The 23,106-nt window shown below is 39.0% G+C and overlaps 1 protein-coding gene across 1 annotated transcript in view; it reads right to left on the bottom strand.

Annotated features, from left to right (window-relative positions):
* Positions 1–4,776: 4,776 nt before the first annotated feature.
* Positions 4,777–23,106, bottom strand: part of IFT80 (intraflagellar transport 80) — a 48,130-nt gene continuing 29,800 nt past the window's right edge. The window contains exons 7-18 of the mRNA XM_088530465.1: positions 21,923–22,102; positions 19,227–19,345; positions 18,660–18,734; positions 18,016–18,179; positions 14,545–14,609; positions 14,079–14,214; positions 13,138–13,285; positions 12,229–12,400; positions 9,311–9,400; positions 9,053–9,225; positions 7,730–7,853; positions 4,777–5,101 (exon numbers count right to left, since the gene is read on the bottom strand). Of these exons, the coding sequence (XP_088386591.1) occupies positions 4,982–5,101; positions 7,730–7,853; positions 9,053–9,225; positions 9,311–9,400; positions 12,229–12,400; positions 13,138–13,285; positions 14,079–14,214; positions 14,545–14,609; positions 18,016–18,179; positions 18,660–18,734; positions 19,227–19,345; positions 21,923–22,102 (1,566 nt within the window). The 3' untranslated portion in view covers positions 4,777–4,981. The remainder of the gene's footprint in view (positions 5,102–7,729; positions 7,854–9,052; positions 9,226–9,310; positions 9,401–12,228; positions 12,401–13,137; positions 13,286–14,078; positions 14,215–14,544; positions 14,610–18,015; positions 18,180–18,659; positions 18,735–19,226; positions 19,346–21,922; positions 22,103–23,106) is intronic.

Below are 23,106 nucleotides of genomic sequence, written 5' to 3'. Positions count from 1 at the left end.
CCGCGGTTTTGCAGTAGGACAAAAACGAACTTTATGGGAACTTCACCTTCTGGTGATGGCCGCAGTAAAATGAGCGTTGCTCACGTCAAACACACAAGAGCAGAAGATTTTACGGGAAACGCTTAAGTTTGCATACACAAAGGAAGCAGCGCTGCAAATGGCAACGTTTTTAACCATTTTCTGGTTCTTTCTGAGCCCCGGGGCTGGGAGCAGCTGCCTCTTACCCGATTTACACCCGTCGGCAGGTCCGTCGCCATCGGCGCTGCAGGTGTCCACATCTGAAAAAGAGGCCAGGGCAGAGGCGCGTTTCCCATGCGGAAAAGGGGAGCTGGGGGAGCCCCGGCGCTCGCTCCGCAGGGCGCATCGGAGCAGGGTCTGGGTCCAAGGCAGGACACACAGAGATTAGGCAGGCGGGTACTGAGCTGTCAGCGCCAGATTAACGCTTCCGTTGGGCTTTTTATATTACGAGAGGAGGCGGAAAGCGGCAGATAACAAAAGGATTCGCAAAAAACTAAAAAGCACAAAGAGATTCTTAATTGCAACCCATAAACACTGCCCGACGCCCTGCAAAGAAGCAGTCCTAAAAACGGGGTTTGAACTGGGACGCGCGGGTGTTTCAGACAAAGCGGATCCAGAGGCGGCCGTACCTTGCTCCTCGGGAGAGGGGGATTCGCTTCCGCTGGAAGACAAAACGGGAGAGGCGTGAGGACACCTACGCGCTGCAGCTCCCGCCGTTTGCCCCGGCCGCTGGGGACTCCGCGCGGGGCTCTGGCCGCTCGCGACGGGGCGGGACGGGGCTGCGGCTGCCGCCCGAGGTGCCCGAGGCTCCGGGGGAGCCTCCCCGGCGCCGGGGTGACCCCCTCGGGCAGCGCAGCGCGGGAAGAGGCGGCGGGAGGCGGCGCTGGCGCCGGTCGCGCTTTGTCTGCGGCGGCGGCGGGAGGGGGACGGGAAGAGGGGACGGGGACGGGGGTGGTCCAGGGCTGCGGGAGCGCGGGAGGCCGGAGGGAGCAGCGCGGGGGGCGGCAGGATGGAGGAGGAGGAAGACGGGAGCAGGATGGAGGATGCGGCGGGGATGGAGGATGCGGCGGGGATGGAGGAGGCGGAGGGAGGATGGAGGATGGAGGCGGCGGCGGGAGGATGGAGGAGGCCGCGCGCTGCCGAGCGCGGTGCCGCCCGCGCCCCCGGTTCCGACCCGCTCCGCTCACCTGCGCGACACCTGCGAGCGCGCGGCCCGGCGGGACATGGCGGCAGCGGCGGCGGCGGCAGCGACGGCGGCGGCGGAGGCAGGGGCGGAGCGGGCGGGCGGTGCCGCCCCCGCGCGGCGGGGATGGGCGCGGCGGCTCCCGCGGCTCCCGCGCGCGGAGCGGAGCGGAGCGGAGCTCGGCGCGTGCCGGAGGCGGCGGCACGAGGTGCCGCTACGTACAGCTACGTATAGGCGCGTATAGGCGCGTATGGGTGCGCGCGGCCGCGCATCGCGCCTCAGCGCACAGTGCGTGGGTACCTTATATAAGCACTGTATATACACAGCTATAGTGCAGATAGATACGTGTCTAATATATCTGTAGATATAACTATATATATGTAGTGTGTACATATATATAACTAGATAGTATCTCTATATATACTATAGTGTATACATATTATACTATATAAGAGAGAGTATATAAAAAGTACAGAAATATAGTATATATCTGTGTATACACACTATATATACAATACTATATATAGATATGCTTATATATATTTACACATATACTATATATAGCATATATACAGATATGTAGGTGGGGATATCTGTATTCATATAAACTAGATATACGCTAGATGTGCTGGCTACTATATACACACACGCTAGCGGTACCAGGTAACACACACGCGCGCTAGGCGCCCGCTGCGGTGACGTACAGGGCGGCTGCGACACTGCTGCTCCGGACGGCCGCGGTCGCTCCGGAGCCTTTCCGACGTTTTTCCCACTGCCGACCCTTGCGTCTCCTCTCTAGGAGCCCATGGTCGCCCTTTCGCACCCGTGGGCTGCCCAACGGGGCCCTCGAGGCGGCTGCCCTTAGTCATGGCTGATAAAAAACGGAATAAAAATAGAAGGGTCGAACCGCCTCGGCCCCCATTTCCTGCCCCTGGGGCGCCGCCACCGCGCTTGGCTGGGGCGGCATCTAAAATAGCACATGTGGAAGGTTAAAACAGCCGGGAAAAGGGTCCCCAGGGACCCTGAACACCCCTGGCAAGGCGAGAGTGCGCGCGGAGGATGCGCGTTCCGGGGGCGAGGATTTACGCACCGGCACCAGGCAGAGGCTTCGGGTCCGAGCTGTAAATAGCAGCGGGGTGAAATCATCGCGGGAAGGCAAGGCCGCGTCCTCAGAGCCCCTCGAGAGACGGCGTGACTAACGGCGACGGCGGTTTGGGAAAACGTTGCCCCCTGTAGAAACAAAAACGAACACGAATAGATTTTTGATTATTCCAGAGCACTGCAGGGATCTGTCCAGCTGTGACCAATTGGTCTCTATTGACTTGTAGCTGTTGCTGTGTTTTAATACGTTTGGGTACTTTGCTGTTTAACTACTAATGTATCCGTGACCACGGGGCTCCGGGTTCAACGGGTGCTCAAGCACCACATGCGGTCAAGGCTACAATCCCCAAATCAAATTAATACAAATTAATATCATTTCAGTCAGGAAAATAAAAGAACCACTACCAGAGATCAGCCCTCTTACCTGAGCAGCCTTGTCACACAAATGTCAGCAATGACTGAGGCTATGACCATCGTTTTAACACCAAAAGTCACAACGTAAACTTACCGGATGAGAGCCTGTCCAGGGAGGCAGAGCACTGAAATCCTCATTGCAGTTAATTATTGCAAGGCGGGGAAACTACCACGGTCAAATCTTCCTAATGTTTTAACTTTAGCAGATGGAATAGCGGATGGCAACCTCTGCATGCAGTGCGTCAAGTCTGGCCCCACAGTCGATGCTGTTAATGTTTTGCTGCAGTACTTCCTCATTTTATTTATGTGAGGAAAATGCAATGTAGCTCCAAGTTGTTGAGAAGAAAGGATGAGCAAGGCTGGGGAGGAATCAGAATCATGGGTGAGGGTTCGTTTCTCTCATTTTCCCTTTTCTTAATAGTCTGAAAGGAAATATTTGCTGGCCATGCAGATTTCTGCGCTGTGAGGTAATGGCTTTTTTGGGGTTTGGTTTTAACATATGCAGAGTCACCTTCTTGATTCTCAAGCCTTTTTGCAGTTGCAGATGTGCTTGAAAACCACTGCATGATACGTTCCAGCTCTGCGTTTCCAACTCCAGCAACTTGGAGCTCCTGCAAAGGGCGTCCCCACCGGTCCCCATGCTGGAAAGGCAGTTGTGGAGGTGCTTTGTGAAGAGCTTTTTTTAATGATTTTTACAGCTATTAAGAAAAAGAAATCTGCATTCTTTTTTTTTGGGCAAAAGTTTTCGTAGGCTGGAAGACTCTACGCCTGAGGCCTTGCTCCCAAACAAGAACTGAACTGAAATCCTGAAATCTGTATAACTTCTAGCTTGGCCTCCAAAAACTGCTAATATTGCATTACAAATCCGCGCCAGGCTTCATAAACTTAACATGAAATATCTGCCACCAGTGATATTTTGCACTCGATTCTGGAACTAGTAAGTGCCTCCTGCAAGTCACTGGAGGATAAGGTGCTGACTTTGCAGCATGTGCAGCATACCAGAATCCTGGGGAGCTTCAAATGAGCCCAGACTGCATCAAACTGTTTCATTTAGTGGTCAGGTAACCTATCTCATGCACCATGTATTAAATAGCATTAAAAAAAAGAGTCGCTTTATTTGAATTTTTATTAGAAAAATGATTATGCAAAAAAGTCATATAGTAAGTTACAGAACAAAATATTAAACAAGAAATTAAATATATATACAGATAACTGTGTTGACATTTTGGTAGTAACCTTTGAGACATGCATATTTTACAATGTTAATAATTAAACAGCCTACTCATGTCCCAAGACTATAAAAGTCTCTTGCAAAGAGTGTCCAATATATGCACACACTTTAATATGTAAAACAGATAAAAGTATATATTGATGAAACAACACATGTTGAACAAACTGTTTTAAAACAACCTATTGAAAAATCAAGTGCTTTAGGCAGAAAAAAAATATACATGGAAAGCTTTTCCTTTTTAAATGTGATTATGGTACTTTAACTTTGGAGCTCCAGATTTCACTGCCAATTACGTGTTAGATCCTGGAACACCAGCCAGCGATGCTGTTTGTTACTTCAAACAAAATTCAAAGCACATTCCCTAGTATTTTAAATGATGACTTAATTTTTTCATGGTAACTCAACTTTTGTTAAAAGATGCGCTTTTTCAGGAAATAAGTGTGCTAGCATGACCAACCTGAGTTGCTGAAATAACCTGGAAGCATCTGCTGAAGAACTTGCAACTACATATATTACTAGAACGAGAAGTGAAACATTCTTCTGCATTTTACAAGTGCAAGATCCCTTTTCTTTTTATCAATATTTATAGTTTTCTACATTCATTTTAAGGCAGTTTACCAAATCACCTGCTTTTCAGAAGTAACTGATGTTGCAGAAATAACTGAACTACTTAACTAGATGCTTAGACAAGGAATTCAGTGCTTAGCTAGAGTCAACCAGATTAATTAATTTTAATGGCAATGAAAATTTAAAAGCAAATGACAGAAAGACAAATTTCCATTTCTTTTTCCTCCAGCATATATAGTAGACCACAGAGTAACTATTCACTGGAGTTAGGGAATCTGAATCTTAATCCAGCTCAGAACTGCACCGAGTAAAGAAATAATTCTGCCTGTCAACCAACAATTAGCATGAATTACACCATTTCTTGCTCCTGTTTTCCACAACATATTTACATAAAAATTTTAGATTTATCAATATGTGGTTATAAAAAATAATCAGAAAACATTTGGTTAATATGACCAAAATGGCAGTTACTGCTGTACAGTTACACCAGCTCTTACTGCTGGACTGGCTGCTGTTGCTGCTCGTTCTCTTTCTTTAGCGATTTCCATCTCTATCTTGGCTTTGATTTTATTCCAATCAACTTCCAGCTGTAAGAACAAAAAAAGAGAATACGCAGAAGTCAGCTAACATTATAGAGAGAGGTTATACAGACACCTATTCACTAAAGGGAGCATTGAAGTTACAAAGTGACTTTATTATTATATAGTTCTTCACCTATAAGTTACAGCTTGCAATTACGGAATGTAGCAAGGCACTAGCAAGTTCTAACAAGTGGAGCTTTCCAGGTTTAAAATAAACTTTTTTTTTTTTTTAAGAAATATGAATACATCTCATTGCACCTGGTAATAACACATTAAAACATGAAAATAACTTATATAAGTGTACTGCTTCTCATCTACCTTAAATGCAACAAAACCTGTGTCCTATTATTCAAAACACAGCCCTTTATCAGTAGTACCTGGCATAACTTATTTTGACTGCACCTAAAGTCCATCAGGCAAAATGATGACATATACATTAGTTATCTGATATTACAGAAATCAAATTTGTGCTTCATATTTGACCTCTACATCAATATATGTTTCATATCCTGGCATTTCTCCAGAGGCAGAAACATATCATCTTGTGACTGCATTCTAATCCAGTGAAACTTTAGACAACAGTGGTGGATTACCCATGGTAAAATGGGGTACAACAGTTGCCTTTTTACCCCACAAATGCTTGACAAGAAAGAGGTGATCATGAGCTATTTGATGTCTATAAAAAAAAAAATCCAAAAAAAGGGGCGAAAGTGCAATTGTGAAGTTCAATTTCACTGCAGGAGAATCAAGTGTGTCAAAGACGGGCAGGAAAAAAAATCTCAAGTTCTTGCACAGGGGATTTTCAAAGTAACTGTCATTCTGTTAACTCACAAAATAGCACAATCTTCTGTGAGGGAAGATGTAGCTGTAGTACCCACATCTTCACGTGAAAAGGTTAATCCGTCAGTTTGGGATGTATTTGCTGGATCCAGGTGCTTTAGATCTGATGACTGAAATCCTTATGGAGCTCCAGGAGAGAACGTGTTTGCTTTACCAGATGTCACACAGATGCTAAACATGCCTAAAGGCTCATTCTGCCATCTAGCCCTGAGGGCTACTTGCCAGTGAAGCCCATGATCCTTGCCAGTGACACCTAGTAACTGCCAAGATATGGATCCTCGGCATATAGAGAAGTTCATAATACCTTGTATATAAAGATGTGAGATTTAAGAACCAAGCACATTGTTTAGATTCTCTAGCTGACTGCAGGGCAGCAGTCTCAGCTGCAGCACAGAAAAGTGGTGAGACCTGCCTGCTTAAGCTTGAAGAAATGTTAGGTGGTGAAAGGGAAAAAGGAGACAAATCTCTTTGCTGTTCTTTGAGAAGGAAGAGCAGCACAAAACTTGGTCTTTCCTCTTTCATACCCTTATTGTTTACTTCTAGATTTGCTAACTGAGCTTGCCCTAGCAGTCTCCTGCACTAAGAATTTTAACACTGTAGCCAAGACTTCCAAATCCACTTATTGGCTACCTTTTAATTTCAGATCCATCAACCAAGATCTCCAGAATACGGATATGGAATATACACACTCAAGCACTTGTTGACTCCAGGGACTTTCAGCATGCTGAAACCCAAGGTTCAAGACTGAGGGCAAGATGAAACGGGTCCCTCTTGCACGTTGTCACTAATAAGGCATTATTTCTTATGATCCCTTCCAGAAATTAGGGTTTTATTATGATTTAAAGACAGCATTATCCAGCACAGTCTCTTTCAGAAGCATCAAGGGATTAACATGATCTTTGTTCAGTAATGGATCCAAATTATGGAGAAGACTTAGCTGCTGAAATTGGTGTATAACAAGAGAACTTGTTATCTTTTCTCCATCCTCTAGATAAAGTACTGCAGAGCTGTTTATCAGATGCCTAGACACCTTGCAGAATTTTATTCTTCTGTTTAGGAAATACAATATCCTTAGAAGTGCTAAAAGCTAGTGTCTTACACTGGAAGTTAAGTTTATTAAAAGTATTCTTTTTTATGGTCTTATTCAGAAAGCATGGAGGGAAGACCAGTATGGAACTGAGGGCTGCTCAGTGAAATTGCTGTCGCAGCTGCCCATCTGGTGTATCCCATAAAAGAAAATGCACAGAAGATACTCCAGTGGAGTCTAAGATACTTCTAGGTCTTTAAGATCTGTGAAATGCTAATAAATTGAAATGACCTAATGATGATGGAGAAGGTTTCCAGAGGTTTGATGAAATTGTGTATTTAAGCTATTTATCAGCATTGGCAGAACAGTTCAAGGTTACTCATAACATATGTCTGGATATCTTCAAAGATTGCTATTGTCACTATTTAGAAGAGTATGCAAAAATGTTGAAGGTATTTAAGAAGAATATATTCAGCCATACTAAAGGCTTATCTCCCCGTTTATGGAAAAAAAAAATGTGCCTTTGTTTGTATAATCCTTGCCAGGTACTAAATATATACATTCCATATCTGTGCCTTCAAATAAAACACATGCACAATTAACAGTAGCCACATAGCCACGCATTAAGCTATGAACGTGCACTTAGTCAGATATAAAATCATAAAATTGTGTCTGTTTTTGAACAAAGAAGCGTTCAAATGTATGACCATTTTTTTCTGATGCTGAATAAATTCACCGAAAGCCAAATAATTTCAAGAAATACTTACGCCTTCTGCATACTGTAAAAACCTTTTGTTGGTTTCTTTTTTATTGAAGTCCTCTAGGAACTTTTGTCGATAGGCCAGAACTGTGTCAACATGTGTCTTGTGCTTTACCGCTAGCTCCAGTGCCCTGGAATTGCACAGGAATAAAAGGGGCTTGTCAGGCTCTCTAAATGCTCTGGCACAACTACAATCACCAGGGCTTTGCAAAAAAGATACACTGAACAGTGCCTGGGCTGCAGGCAAACATTTCAGATCTATAGTGCCAAGCAGTTTTACATTACTATTAATCATAGGAGGTTAAAAGTAGCCAGCATGTCATATAGTGTCTGTCTGCTTTATGATGCACATTAGGAAAAACACCCAACAATTTATTTCTGTTCACAACTTTGCCTCATGATTGGAATTTTACAGGAGGAGGGTTTTATTTCAAGGAAACATAAAACAATGCATAGACTTCAATGTTCTCAAAAAGGGGCAAAAGGAATCACTTACAATAAACTTACAGCAGCCAGGAGTTATAAAAATCTCTTCTGAACAGTGAATTTTGTGCATTCAGGGCATATGCTATGCAGCATTTAATAAAATTTTAAAGGTGTGAGAGATTTGCCATTGTATTAGAGTAACTGATTGCTCTTACATCTGTTTTCTTCTCAACAACATAAGGAATACTTCTGTTTTATACAGACAGCTTTTGATGGCACATATTAAGCAATGCAATCAAAAACACAGTAAGTGCTTATAAAAAAAAAAAAAGAAAAAAACGCAAGCAAACAAAAAACAAAAACACCCCCCCTTTTTGCCCACAGTGATCCACTGGTCCGTGCAGTGAGTAGTAAATAGCCTCATAAGATCTTGTAAGAAAACCCATGTTCTGGTTTGAAAGAAAAATTTTTCCCATCCTGTTTTCTTAGTCATATTTTACCCACCTACACATTGCTGGGAGTCTAAATAGCTACTTATCTATTTTTAGCAACAGGATATTTCAAAACAGCTTTAAGTCATTGAGGGTCACAGGCAATTTGACTATTAGTAAGCCCTTTCCAATGTTGGCAATCATGTAAGAGTAAAACGTCACTTAAAAATGTTTCTAAGCGTGTTTCAGATTTTTATTACAGATTACTAACATCTTCTGAACACGACAGGAAAAAATAATTATTCTACTTCAGTCTATTGTCATGATATGATTTACTTCTTTCTACAGCTCTGGGCTATTACAGATACGAAATCAGCCTGCTAATTATCTGGAGTGAAACAAATGATCCAAAAACTTTAAATGTTACCTCCAAAAGACAGCTCATAAACATGTTGTGTTTAGAGAAGTATTACCTATCCCAGTTGTAAAGATTGATGTTGACTTGAATAGCCTGGTAAATAAGGCCTGTCTGCAGAAGCAGAGTTTCAGCCTCCTGGGTGTTTCCACTGAAGAGCAGTATATGAGCCATCCTCGATTCTTTCGATGGAAGATCTTTGATGAAATTGATAAACTGAACCTTGTCAATCTGTTAACGAGATGTGTGATACCTTAATAAGGGAAATCAATTACCTAAATTAGTTTTGCAGCAATTTAACTAGGAAATTTCTTACCTCCCCAATGGATGCATAGGCGATCTCTGCTGTAGCCATGTCTTTATTGGCAACTGCCATAGCAGCTAAGCAGGCCCACATAGTCTGATCCTGAAATGAAAACAAAATCCAACTCCTAAAACCTTGTGAATTTGATAGTATATTTAAATTGACTTCTGATACGAACTATGCAAATCCTGAAAATTCTCAGTTATGCCATTCCGTGTACTGCAGTCTAAATGTTTTAATAGAAAACGGCTATTAAATGTCGATGTCATAATCAACAGCATGTGGCTAAATGAATCTTTAGTTTTCAGCAGTTCAGCCAGTAATGAGCCCTTGCTATAGCACAACTTTTACAGCCTCAGCACTGATGCCCCTAGTGCACTACTTTATGGAAAACCAAGCCTGGCTCAGGCTACAGAATAAACTACTGTAACTGGTTCACCTTAACCTGGCCCGTAAGGGACTGTGCTGGAAGCACTGATGCTGACAAAGTGCAGCCCTGGGAACAGCGATGTCTTAGGAAGGCTCCACTGCCACAGCCAGTGTCTCATTAAACTACGCTGCTACAGACAGACTGTGAGTTTCCATAGCAACAACAGCTGTACCTTTATCATAGCGTCAGTTTCCATAGTAACAGTAACTGTACCTTTATCATAAAGAAGGAAAAAGAAAAACCTTGACAGTAGAACTATGAACCTGATGAGAAGAAAAGTGAGCTTCAGAAGTTGTCTGCTTTGTGATAATTTCAGTACCTTTAATGCTTAGAATTAAAAGTTTTAGAAAAGTTTCGTAATGATAATTTTAAGTTCTCTGATTTCATGGCTCCTGCCTTTTTATGCACTCTTAAATCCAACAAACTCTGAAAAACATTAGGAAAATCCTAATGTCTTGATAACATCTTCTTTTTCGAGTCTGACTACGTTAGGACAAACGAAACACTACCAAATTACATTAGTTAATACTTCTAGGCTACAATGTCTATAAACACTAGTTCAGACAGGGCAAATATAATTTTGAAAGTGCCTGTCAGCCCATGTGCTCTCTGGGAATAAAGTTATTTTTAAGATTTTTGTTAACTATGTTGAATCACAAGCATGAAAATAGCCCATTTTTGCAACATGATCAGGTTTTCAGAGGCAGCACAAGTGCCCTATTGATTTAAATCCCGATACACCCCTCTCAGCTACATCGAGTGTGTTCTATGTGTCCTTCATTCTCTGCCTGATGAGACCCAGGGCAGTCAGGGAAAGACGGAAGGCCAACGTGGGGCTGCGCATCCCTGCGTTTGGTTGCGCTTTCCCACCCTTTCCCTGTGTTCTTCCATGCAGGACAAGCTCACGCGTTTGCTGGCAGGGAGTATTTGTGAGATTAACATGGTTCAGAGAATCAAATTCTCACAAAATCTTTCTCATATTCTCTATCCACTTCTCCGTTTAGAGACTTAAGCGATAAAATCCTGAAAGCTCAGTCTGAAATTACACAAAACACCATGTTTCTAGGAATTTTTCTCACCAATAGGCCCCTCTGTTCTCTCTTTGCTCAGAAATACAGCCCATTTTTCTTATTATTGCTTGGAAATACTGTGACACGTCTGGTTGCCAAAATCAGCAAAAGAGCTCTGGGTCACCACGGAGAGTTTTATAAAATCATAAATCATAAATCAAAAAAGAGGAACAAAGCACTCAGAGCACAGAACAGCTGTGATGGCTTTTCATTTACACTGATTTAGCTGCATTTCAGCTCATCCCTCGCCCCAAACACAAATGATAAAATTCAAAGGATATTCACATCATCTAGTCTCGGTGGTTTTCAATTACCTTTTACCTAAAACAATAACTTTCCTTGTAATCAATGGAAAGGAGAAACATTCAAAAACTGAGACCTAGGTACCCGAGATGCTTAGAAAAAGATGATGTGAATACTCCTCACAGCAAAAATAAAGATTCTGCTACAGCCTTTCTTGAGAGAAAAGCCTTACACACTTGTTGATAGATGTGGACGAGTGAGAAAAAACTCATGAAGACAGTGAGAATAATATGATAGTTATATTACAATTTCATTAGAAAGCACTGAAAAATTCATGCTTTTTTCCTTTAAGTATGATCAGACTTTTTGGACAAAGTTAGCCTTAAGAATGGAGATTAAACATGAAAAGGTTGGCAAAAAATCCTCTTACTAGAAAACCTCCAGAGTAATTAAGAGAAATGATAATATGAAAATAACCATCCAATAGGTGTTCTGTATTTAAAACTGTTGCATTTAGATCACTCACAAAGTCCACATACTATGGGATTTGAAATGCCAGTTCCCACTGCCAAAAACTGGAATCAAAACTACTATGAAAGGCGCAACACTCGGAATAACTATTGCTATGCAACCCAAACTACTTGCCTAGGTTAATGCAAATATAAAAAATAACTTAAACATGTATTTAAGGTCATGGTAATCATACAAAAATGCTAAATTCTTTTCTAAGTGTTAATGGGAGAAAAGGAGGCAGGGTTTGTTTGCTTTGTTTTTTAAAGACTGCCAGACTCACCTCATTTGTTGCTGTTGTCTAAATACATACAAAAGAAAGTGAAGGAAAAAAAAAGGAAGTGAAATAAAATATGAAAAAACACTACATAACTGTATATGGAGATACAGAACATTTTTAATATACTTATTAGTTATACTAATGTCTAGTCCTGAAAACTTATGTGTATTAATTTCATAAATAGTTTTGCTTAATCTATTTGGTCTTTGGTGTAGATAAGAACTGTAAGAATTTTCATGCTCAGACCAAAAATCATCAGCAACAAAGGAAAAGTAAACAAACAGTTTGAAGAATGGAAATAACGCCTAATATTTAATTATCACTACTGAAGTAATACTTAAAAATAAATAAAACATTTCAGTGAAATTATATCCAAACTTTGGCAATTAAAAATTACCTTGACAAAGCGACACAATCGCACAGCATCTTCCCATTTAGAGCTACTAACATATTCATGAAGAATCGCAGGATAAGGTGAAATATTAAGATGAATAAGGGAACCATCTGCTCTTCTAATTGTTATCTGATTTCCTACAAAGTGTACAATCTGGGGATTTTTGCTAAATTCACTGTTTAGAGAAAGACAGATAAATTAGGAATGGAATAATTGTATATTCATTTTCAAACCATAAAAAGACAAAAATCTACTCATCTAGTGATTTAACAGTTATGCTCAACAGTTATCTAAAAATAAAATGATACTCACATTGACTGTCAGGCAAGTGCAAATTGGGTATTTGTGCAAATACTAGATTTTCAAGTACTATTTACAATTAAAAAAAATGGACTCCTATGATTTCTAGAATAAAGTTATGAATTCAGGTGTACAATTTTTTTTACAAAAATTCATGTCAATAAGTATTTTCAGAAGGGAGAAACAGACTTCAGTACTTCCTATTCGGAATGACCCCACAGGCTGAAGTGGTTATCTGTGACCAATTATTTTGATACTTTTCATTTAAAACAGATGTTTTAAACAATCAATTATTTTATTTTCAAAAACAGCTAAGACAATATTTCAAAAGATTTGATTAAAATTTTGTGTCTGCATGAAAATAGCATTCTATTTTTAAACTCTGCAGTTACCATTTAAACTCCAAATTTAATTAAGTTTATACCTTATAAAAAACTTCTTAATTCGCTGATGTAGAAATAAGAATACAGAAATAATTTTGAAAGTTCCAGCCATGGCATCTACCTCAACTGGCAAAATTAACACAATTATTTAATAACTGAGTAAAGAAATTTAAAAGAATATTTGAAATACAAACTAATACTGCTTTGATCAAAAAGGATGTATTATTACCTTGCATCTTTTTCATACAGAGTTTTTGGCAAAAGATCTTTGTCTACATAGACTGTGTTGGGGTAGTACCAGACTGTAAATCGGGTATCCTGAATCCCACAAAGTATATTAGAAGTGTCATTCCAAGCCAAAGTATGAACCATCGTTCCTTAATTTAAAGATAACAGAATATTATGCATTTCCACAAGAACCTTCATAATAAACATATACTTCCTTAAACTTCGCTATAAATAAAGCAGCTCCTTTTGTAAGTATTGGTTTTAACCTCCTAGATGGTAAGGTTACATCTTACAAACTTTCACCCAAATTCAATTTTGCATTTTTCTGACATTCAGACTCTTCGTTTCAGATAGTAATAGAGACAAAGTAGTATGGTGTTGCTGGTTGTATACTGCTTTTTAAACTTTATTGATAATCTAATAATAGCATACAGTAGGTAAAACACACTAGAAGCAATAGCTTTTCTTGGCTTCTTGACTGTTGCTTCTTAACTGAGTGCTTGGGGCTAGTTTTGAGAGTGTAAATGAACACAATGGCCAGACTCCACCCAGGTACTCATTTGCCTGCAGAATTTAAGCTTTTAACTAAAAATAAGATGTACTTAAGAACTCGACTCACCAAGAAAATTTTCTAAAAAATTCAATATTCAAACACCTTGAATAATTCTGAGGAGTACAAGTTTCTCCAATATTGTCTTGGTTGTTTACTCTAAAATACCATAGTAAGTGCTTAAATGTTAACAACTGCTTTCCTATGTAACTGATATAAAATTATCAGCTGATATAAAATTATCAGGTTAAGAAAGCTGCAGGACTATTCAAGAGTCTTTGTCAAGTCCAATTTCATCATTAATTAAAAAGCTAAATTTAGTATTTGGATAAAAAAAAAATCCTATTCTCTGACTAGCCCACAGTTTTAACATTATTTTGAAATTTTCTTACCTATTTTGACAATCTTCTGTTCTTTCCCAAACCTTTTAACTGAAGTAATGTGAAGATCTCTATTCTTATCAATAAAAACTATTTTTCTTTCACTTGTGAGTCCCTTTTGGTCCAAAGCAATCTCCACAATTTCTGTCTAAAATTGAAAAAGAAAATATCTTGTTTTTATGCTGGAGATTTGTATCAGCAAAAGCATGTCCTATTCAAACAAAAGGATCAGCTTTACCACTTAAGACAATAATTCGCCTGTAGGCATTCATGCTCAGGGCCAAAATCAATATACAGTACATCCCTTTGTACATCTATATTGCATACTGAATTTAATTGTCGTTATTTTATAAGAATCAACTGTATTTGTCAAACTGTTTCATATCAAGATTATAAACCTTAACTAGTTTTCTGTAAAGTTAATATTTAAGTTATTACTTGCAAAATATAATCAAAAAGAGACATTATAACATCTTACTGTGTGAGTTAGAGGCCTTCCATCACCCAATGGCTTTCCAGATGAAGCTTCAAATATGTAGATAACTGAAGGAAAAAGAATTGTATGTTTTATTAGTTAAAATTAGCAGTACTTGATAGATTTTCCAAGTGGTCCAACTCATTTGCAGAGTATAAAGTGTGGATTGTTATTACCACATGCTTGACTTATTAGTGACTTTCATAATCTGCTCACAAACCTTACAATCTTTAAAGGTAGCCATCACACCCTGCTGAGACTAGGAATAATCTCATTTCAGACTATGAGTATTCCGTGAGAATTTGGAAACATCAACAGTTTTGCAGAACTTATAAATACTGAAAGATGATATTATGGACTTCCTATTACTTCCTAACACAGCCTAGAGACCTATGTACAGAAACTACGCCTAGCCCTATCTGATGCAGGTCAATGGGTTTGTATCCTGCAGGCTATCTGATTTATTTACTCAATCTTAGCCCACAATTTGATAAGAATAGAAGATGAGAAAGTGATACCACTGACCGACACATTTTGCCTGAGGAACTAGCATCAGATATATAGAAAGCTGGTCTTTGAGCTATTGGGTAAGACACCCTTCAGCAACATTTTCCAATTTGTTTCAGGTATGATAGAAACGCTGCCTTTTCGAAACGTCATAACTTTCCTAAACACTTGTACACACCTCTGGACTTCCACGAAGAGGTTTTCTGCTTCCGGAATCTCTGTAGACTAACAACAATTGGGTGAAAACTGAAATTCTTAATGCAGTGGTATTTAGTCTTTAGCTACATTCTATCCCAGGATGGTTTAGGGCTTGTGGATATCGTCATCGTTCATTCACGACGACACATTAACAGCTGGCTTACTCGAAAAAAACCTGATTAAGCCAGGTATGTTTGAATTTTGTCTCTAAAAAAATTAAATATAAAATACCCTACCTCATCTTTATTTCCAGGATGTTCAATGGAGAGAGCATTTGAATCTTCCTTAGAGAGTCTTTTTCTCTCTGTATTCGCAGGTCTGCACACAGTGAACGCGCACACACACTCAGCCAGACACCTGCCTAGCTGGATTTCTCAAACTCAGTGAAAACAGTGGCATTACTAGGAACATCAACCGTAATTTGATGATCCAGTCCTAGCTGAGGGCAACCACCTAAGGGCAGCAGCATTTCAGATGCTGAGAGGGGCCCGGCCCCGCGTGGCTGGGCCGCGCGTGCGCCGTCACCTGCACCAGCGCCAACATCCTGCCCAGCCTGTCCTCAAAGGACGCAGGATGTTGGTTTGAGGTCAGCGGCAGAAGACAAAAAACCAGAAACCGAAGAGCAGGTGTTCAGAAAGCACTGGCTGACTTGGAGCGGAGGGGGAAATAGAAAAAGAAGCAGCAGCAAGAAGGCGAGTTTTGCACAAGTGCCGCTTTGGCAGCTGTTTAAGTGTACAGCAGACAGATAGCTGGCCCCAAGAAGTGGTACTTCTCTCACTGCCAAGTAGGGCTGCCTACAAGAAACGTGTTTTGATCTTGCTATACAAAGTGCTTTTACTGCTGCCTTAGCAGTTACAGAAAGTGAGATTAAGAGGGTTTTAGAGAAAACTATCATATCTAATTGGTAGGTAAAATTCACGAACTCTTCATTAATTTCTTCAATCTACAATGCTTATTTTGCAATGCAATGGTATTTTGGAAAATATATGTATATTTTAATCTGGAAAATTTCGGTATCTCTTTACAATCTTTTAGCACCTAAAATAAATATGTAAAAATTAAAAATATAAACAAAGTCTTTTTTTTTTCTCTCGCTTTAAAACATCCAGGAAAAGAAAAGAGCTAATACTTGTTTTTTAACATAACTTTATTATGAAGATACTGATCCTATGACTTGCCATTACTTTTGAAACTGGATTCTCCTACCTCTACCGTTAGAGAATGGGGTTCATTAGACAATGTGGTTCACTCAATAATTAGGATCATTAGAGAATGTGGAAGGACTAAGCACAGAGATGCCGATAGAGTCTCTGTTTTTTATACATACTATGTAATATCTAAACAAACATAAACATACACACACCCAAACACACATCAAGTTAAAATAAAAAAGATTCTTCTGAATCATTTTTGTATTTTTACTAATTAAAATCCCTTTGGATTATTACACAGCTATTTTAGGTATTTTTAATGTCTCAAGTCTGGAGGACTTGAAAAATGAAAAGTCACAATTATATGACTATTCTTAGAAGTATTTATTCAAAGAAAAATAAATCATTCGTTCTCACAGAAAAACAAGGATGTACAAAAAAAAAAGTTAATATATTAAGTTGTGCAGAGCAGCAAAACGCAAATGCAACAAAAGTGAGACAAAATCTCCCCTGTTTTTCTTTTCTTTTCGGGTTGGGGAGGGATATTGTAAAAGATTATATCAAAGTCCTCCCCACAGTCTTCAAGTAATTTAAGTTGCAGGTTATGTTGTGAGAATCCCACCATGCAGGCATTACTAAAGAGTTAACTCACTGCCTATAATTAAGTCTAGAATAACAGATTGCTTGTATGGGTTGAATTACTGTCAGTTGGAACTCCTGGCAGGAAGTTTCCAGTGTTTCATTCCAAGGTAACAGCAGCTCCCACGCACATGTGTTTCCACTGGTCATCCTCTTAGTGGCCATATCACAGTGGGAGATAGTGACAGATAACAGCACAGCTCTGCACTGTGATGTGCATGTGGCCTATAAATGACACGGTTTTGATGCCAAAAGTCGGAGAGCCACGACTTCCAGTGCTGCAGCAGACGTGAAATAGTGAAACTGCTGCACACAGAAACTGCACGTGTCCTTCAGGAGACAGAACGAAGGATGGAGAAAAGATAACTGAAAATATTCCTGCACCTCGCCTTAATGCAAAAATTCACCTGAAGCAAACCTGCTCATGTTTTGTTTTAAAATAATAGCATTCTGGTGCCAGAACAGAAACTGCAGAGAGTCTCCAGGACCACTACAGTGAGAAAGAGCATCACAGCCTCAGGACTATGGTCACAACAGCTGCATATAAGACTGACACACTGTAAAGATACAAACCCTCCAAAACCTTAAGAGAAAAAACATCTGAGAACTGCATTTATTTACAGTTGATACACTAGAGGCTTCTAAGAGTTGCTGTGAAGCAGATAAAAAGCAGTTGAGCTGCTAAACCTACAGCTGAAGTACCCTGTTGTGGATGCTCAGTGGTTCTGCAGTGCATTACATGTGTGACTGGCAGATCAGACATACATCATTCTTTTAAGTTTTTTAATCAAAGTTAAGCAAAACTCATAATTTTAAGCCATTTTTAGAATAATCTTTTTTATCATAGAAAAATAAATCATTATTCATGCTTTCTTTTCACCAAAAGCACACCAAACATGAAAATCAAACTGAAATGTAAACATGAAAACCTGATAATGAATTATTAGCAAACACAAAAGAGTCAGAACTGAGAACATACCCTTTCCATCAGCTTTGTCTTTTATTGCTAGAGTATCGTTACTCAGAGATACTGTCTGGGCATTTAAAACGTCTGTTCTCATTCCTGGAAATTTTGGAGAGGAAATTAATCTTCCTTCATAGGAATATAAATAAAGCCCTCCACCATCTGTAAGAAGAAAATGCCTACAAAAACCAACACAAATGCAAATCACTGAACAGTACAGAAAAGAATGATTACAGTTTCAACAATCTGAAGATAGCAGTCCAATGTCTGGCACATCCTGCAGTTGTTTTCCAGTTAAATTACATAATTTCTAAATTTTACATTACAAATTGATATTCTGAAAGCTCTGTATGGATTATTTCAATTTTAATATGAATGTTATCTTTTTCCATAGTAAAAAAAATATTTATTATCTGAAGTCTGTATGATTGCCGTGCTACTTCTCTTTTGTAACTATTACAACTCCTGGTGATAAAGCATATTGCTTGCACACAGCATTCTACACATATTGCTCCACAAGAGAACTCTGATCATTCATCTCAATCTACTACAAGATAAATGACCAGTTCATTACACTGCCTAAGCCTGGCTTGCAAATACTGTAATTCTGTACATTTTAGGAAAGAATCTTATAATGAGTATTACAATAAGTAAACTACCTTTCTGCCTGTAGAATTAAACTGACTGTTCCTTCCTTCAGGTCAAAGATAGTTGGTGTATTCCAGTTCTTCGTACTACAAAAGAAATAAGTTCATTTGTTATTAAAACTGATGGTCTTCAAATATCACTGCAAATACAAAGCTGAATTTGCTAAGTAAAGCAAACATATTTTAAGCATTTAACATTCTGAAAGGAGATTTTCTAAGGAAAAACAGTCAAGTAAAACAGACAATCATGCAGTATGATCCGGTAATGCTTCTGCCCTTCCTTTGTTTTTCCATCCCTTCACATTAGCTATAGCTGATGCTGAGTAAGCAGCAAAATCACATTTCTACGAAACAAACACACCTTAAAATATTCATGAATTGCAGCTCAACTTCTTACTGAAGAAATAGAGGTAGCACAGAGCCCTTTGCTTGCATACCCTATTACAGCCTGGGTTCAATTGCTTTCAAAAGAAATAGCATACAAACATCACTGTATTTCAAATGAACTTTATCCTGCTATTGTACCACAGTTACCCGAATGAAAAATTAAGAAAAAAAACATGAATTAGTACTACTTACGAAAACACGTAACACTGAAGAGAAGTTGAAACAACCAAATGACCATAGTTCAAGGAGGCCTTAATAACCCTGTCACGGAACTCCAGCAAGTCTACTGCGTCGTTCATAACGTTGCGCACCTAAACAGGAGAGATTATTTGGTTGAATAAAATCACAATAACTGAAATGTAAACAAATCAGTGAAATATCACACTCTTCTTATAAACACATGCTGATTCTCCTATGCAGTTAGCAGAAAAACATATCCACCTGTAGGAACGGGTACTTTCACAGCAATGGTGAAAACCTGATTCCATAGGTTCAGGAAACTTTGAATAAACATTAAATTTTGAAATAAATAAGTTTGCATTAAATATGTTTATCTTTTAATTTCCTTTCTGTTTAAAGAGACAATTTGTAAACACGGTCTATCTTCCTGCATGGATGTTCTAATTGAAAGTCAGAAGCATCATCTTACCTAAGATACTGCAAGAGTCAGTTGTTTTAAATGGGCTAAAGCCACCACAACAGCAGCAATGCTCAAGGTAGAGAGATGAAAAGAAAAATTACTCAAGAGCTGGATGGATTTCCTTACAAGTAAAATAAATAAATTGGGTATAAGTACAATATTATATAGGAGTATCTGTGATCAAGGATGTCTGGAAGTTCCCATTCGAAGACTCAGTGTTCAGTTGCAGAACATTACATTTGAAATGCAAGGTGCCAGTGATCCCATCAAAACAACTGAGCAGGATTGCTCAATCTTGCATCAAGGTTGGAATGCAGATATGTTGTTTAGATGTTAAATATCTCTGCTATATATTTTAATGCTACCACACCCTGGAGTACGTGAAATTTAGGGGAGTTGGCCTTTGCAAGTACGCTGTGCATTTGCCATTTCTGTGAAAATATTTTTCAGCTCAAAATATTTTTCAGTAAAATCATGGTTTGTCTGTAATCAAGAGATTGCTGGGCCCACAGATGCAAGGCAGTTGAAATTTAATGAGATCTCTTGGGACAATTATGATTATTATTTAAGATGTCACCAGGCCTGAAGGTGGTAACTTCTCTTTGATTTCTTTAATTCTGCAACTAACTGCAAAACAAAGACTGAACTCAACTATTATGGAAGTCTAGAAACCATTTCCATAGACACACTAATTTTTGTGTCTACCACAATGACAAATCCACAATTAATTTTGCTGTTGCTATACAGAGTGAAAAAAATCAATGCAGCTAGAAACCTTTTGTGGGCAATGTTTTCCTGCATAAATACATATGAATAAAACTATAACAAATAATTTAATAAAATGTTAATCCTGAATCAGGGTTAGTTGTACTTCCTTCGTTGTTTGCATAGCCAAACTCCTTGGAGATTACTAAAAGAGCCCATCTGTTACAAGTTGATGTCTGGGAATGAAAGAAGAAATACGAATTTTTACCTGCTAATTTGTCTTCTGTGTTCCCAGACACTGAGTCATATTATCCCACCCACCAGACTGAGTTGTAATACGGCATTTCTGTTGTTACAACTTTTCCCAATTACTTATTAAGCATTAAAGAATCAAGACCAAAGAAAATTTAAGTGCCTAATTAGGAATTCAAGAACTTGACTTCGATACTGAAAGTACTGGCCTGGTCTCTAACACTGTATGTGTAATCGGGAAAATTTGTAAGAATGGAAATCTTATATTATCCCACTGTTCACAAAGAAAATGTTATGAGTCAGTGTCTGGGAACACAGAGGACAAATAAGAAGGTAAAAAATCATATTTTTGTATTAATTCCCAGATATTTGGTAACCTACATGTGGATTCTGGCCAAGATTTTCCAATGAGGGATCCTAAATCTAAGCTCCAGAAACCACACGCAGGGGTCTGCCTCGTTTCTCACAGTGTGGAGACTTGGCAGCTCCCGCTCAGGGCAATGCACAGTGCTGGGATTTAAGAGATGAGAGCACCATGTAGGTACCTGCAAAGTGTAAGAGGAAGCCTTTCGCCTCTGTCATTTTGTTTTTAAGACCTGGTGTCCTAACTGTAGATATTTAGCTTGACTACAGTTGTCTGAATGTTTTTTTTCCCAAGCATTTCATTTCCTAATGCTTCATTCAAGAGCATATTGACAGAAACAGCTTTACAATCACCGTCAGCAACCAAATGGATGTTGAAATGCATTAAAACAGCAACATTCATCACAGCTTCATTAACAACACGGCTGTAAGTAAACCTTCCTAAAGCATTAGCCTTTATGAGCTGACCAGTGCCACCAACAACTCCTGGGTGCAGGGAAGGTGGAAAGCCCTCCTGTATATTGTCCATGCTTAGTTATATGTGTGCAGCTTCCTCTTTTGGTTCACAGCTGCTGTAACACAATTTAAGGTAATATGATCCTTTGGTTTTGGCCAATGCACTCACATTGTTTTCTGCATAAATATTTTTGTTGCACTTAAAATTCTCTCTCATAAGAGGTTTACCACAGCTAATCTGATTCTGATCTCAGCTATCTAACTCTAGTTCATCTGCTGCCAGTCTTATTTACGCACATCTCATCTTCTATACAACTAATAATTGTTTGCACCATTTTCTCATGCTGACCATTTTATGGTCCTACTATATATGTATGTAAAAAGACACACTTATTCATTATTCCAGGATTATATTTTCAAATTATTTGTTTAAAAAAACCTCAGGAAGTTGTTAATGAATTGTAAAGATTACCTCCATGGTTCTCCTCTTAATCAATGTTATTTCAAAATTCTTCCACTCCCAGCGCTGCTCCACAACATGGGCAAAAATAACATGCCCGTTACCACATGCTCCAGCTAGTTGAGTACCATCAATAGACCAAGCAATATTAAATATACTGCCGGTGTTTGGTTTCTCTAAAGCGTAAGACCACTTGCAGAAAAAAGAGAAAAGAACATTTAATTTTTTAATCATACACAATAAGTCATTTCCATAAAGTGATTTATTGTAATAAACAGACTTATAGAGATACTTATAATTGCAAAAAGATTTATCATTTTTTCTTAAAATTTAAAAGTATTAAACCAAGGAGATAATGTTTCTTAAGTAAGATTACTTGAAAAGCAGGGATACAAAACCAAAAAGTTCGTGAATGAAAAATGCCACAATACCTGAAGTATCTTAGACAAATTTTATTAGGTATATTTTAATGTACCATGACTAGATCATTTATAAATCTAAGCAATTACTAGATTAAAAACATGTGAACATACTTAGAAAAAAGTACGTGTTGGCTGCAGGGGTACAAGATGCTACAATAGTGTCAGACATTGCTTTTTTATGCTGCAGTGACAGTAGTTCCTAGATAATTTGCCCAAGCAAATCAGCCAGTGTAAGGAAGACCCTCACGGTACACGGGGAATTGCAAGGCTCCTGTGATCCATCCCTCCTTGCTTCCCACCCTGGAGGATTAAGGGAAGGTCTAAAAGCAAAACTTTTACAGTGTTCTACAACTCAGCTCCCAAAGGCTCCTAGGTATCTTGCCCAAATTTTTCTATAGGCTCTGTCAATTATTTTATAGCAGGACATAATAAAAATTCCCAGTTCTAATGCTTGCAAAAAAACTTCAACCAGTCAATTCTCCCCTCCCGTGGCCTCCCCAAATCCACTACAACCAAAGCAGTGACGCCTGGCCTGGCTCTAAAGAGAACCAGAAGCAATAGCTCCAGGTTTGCCAGTCATTTTAGATTAATACAGAGATCTAGGATAAACTTGGAGAACCATCTAATGGCTTGAAACATATAACAAATGAGAAATAACATCATTTCAAAGGCCCACAGAATGTACTTTAATTTAATGTGCTTTAAATAACACATAGAAAAGAAAGGAGACAGTTGTCTCTGTATTCCTTAATAGGACATAAATCTCAGAAAGTT

The sequence above is a fragment of the Tinamus guttatus genome, unplaced genomic scaffold (assembly GCF_059628265.1).
Source record: "Tinamus guttatus ecotype Peru unplaced genomic scaffold, ASM5962826v1 Tinamus_guttatus_pri_ptg000376l, whole genome shotgun sequence".
In the NCBI taxonomy this organism is placed as follows: Eukaryota; Metazoa; Chordata; class Aves; order Tinamiformes; family Tinamidae; genus Tinamus; species Tinamus guttatus.
This window is presented reverse-complemented; position numbering and strand designations above follow the sequence as displayed.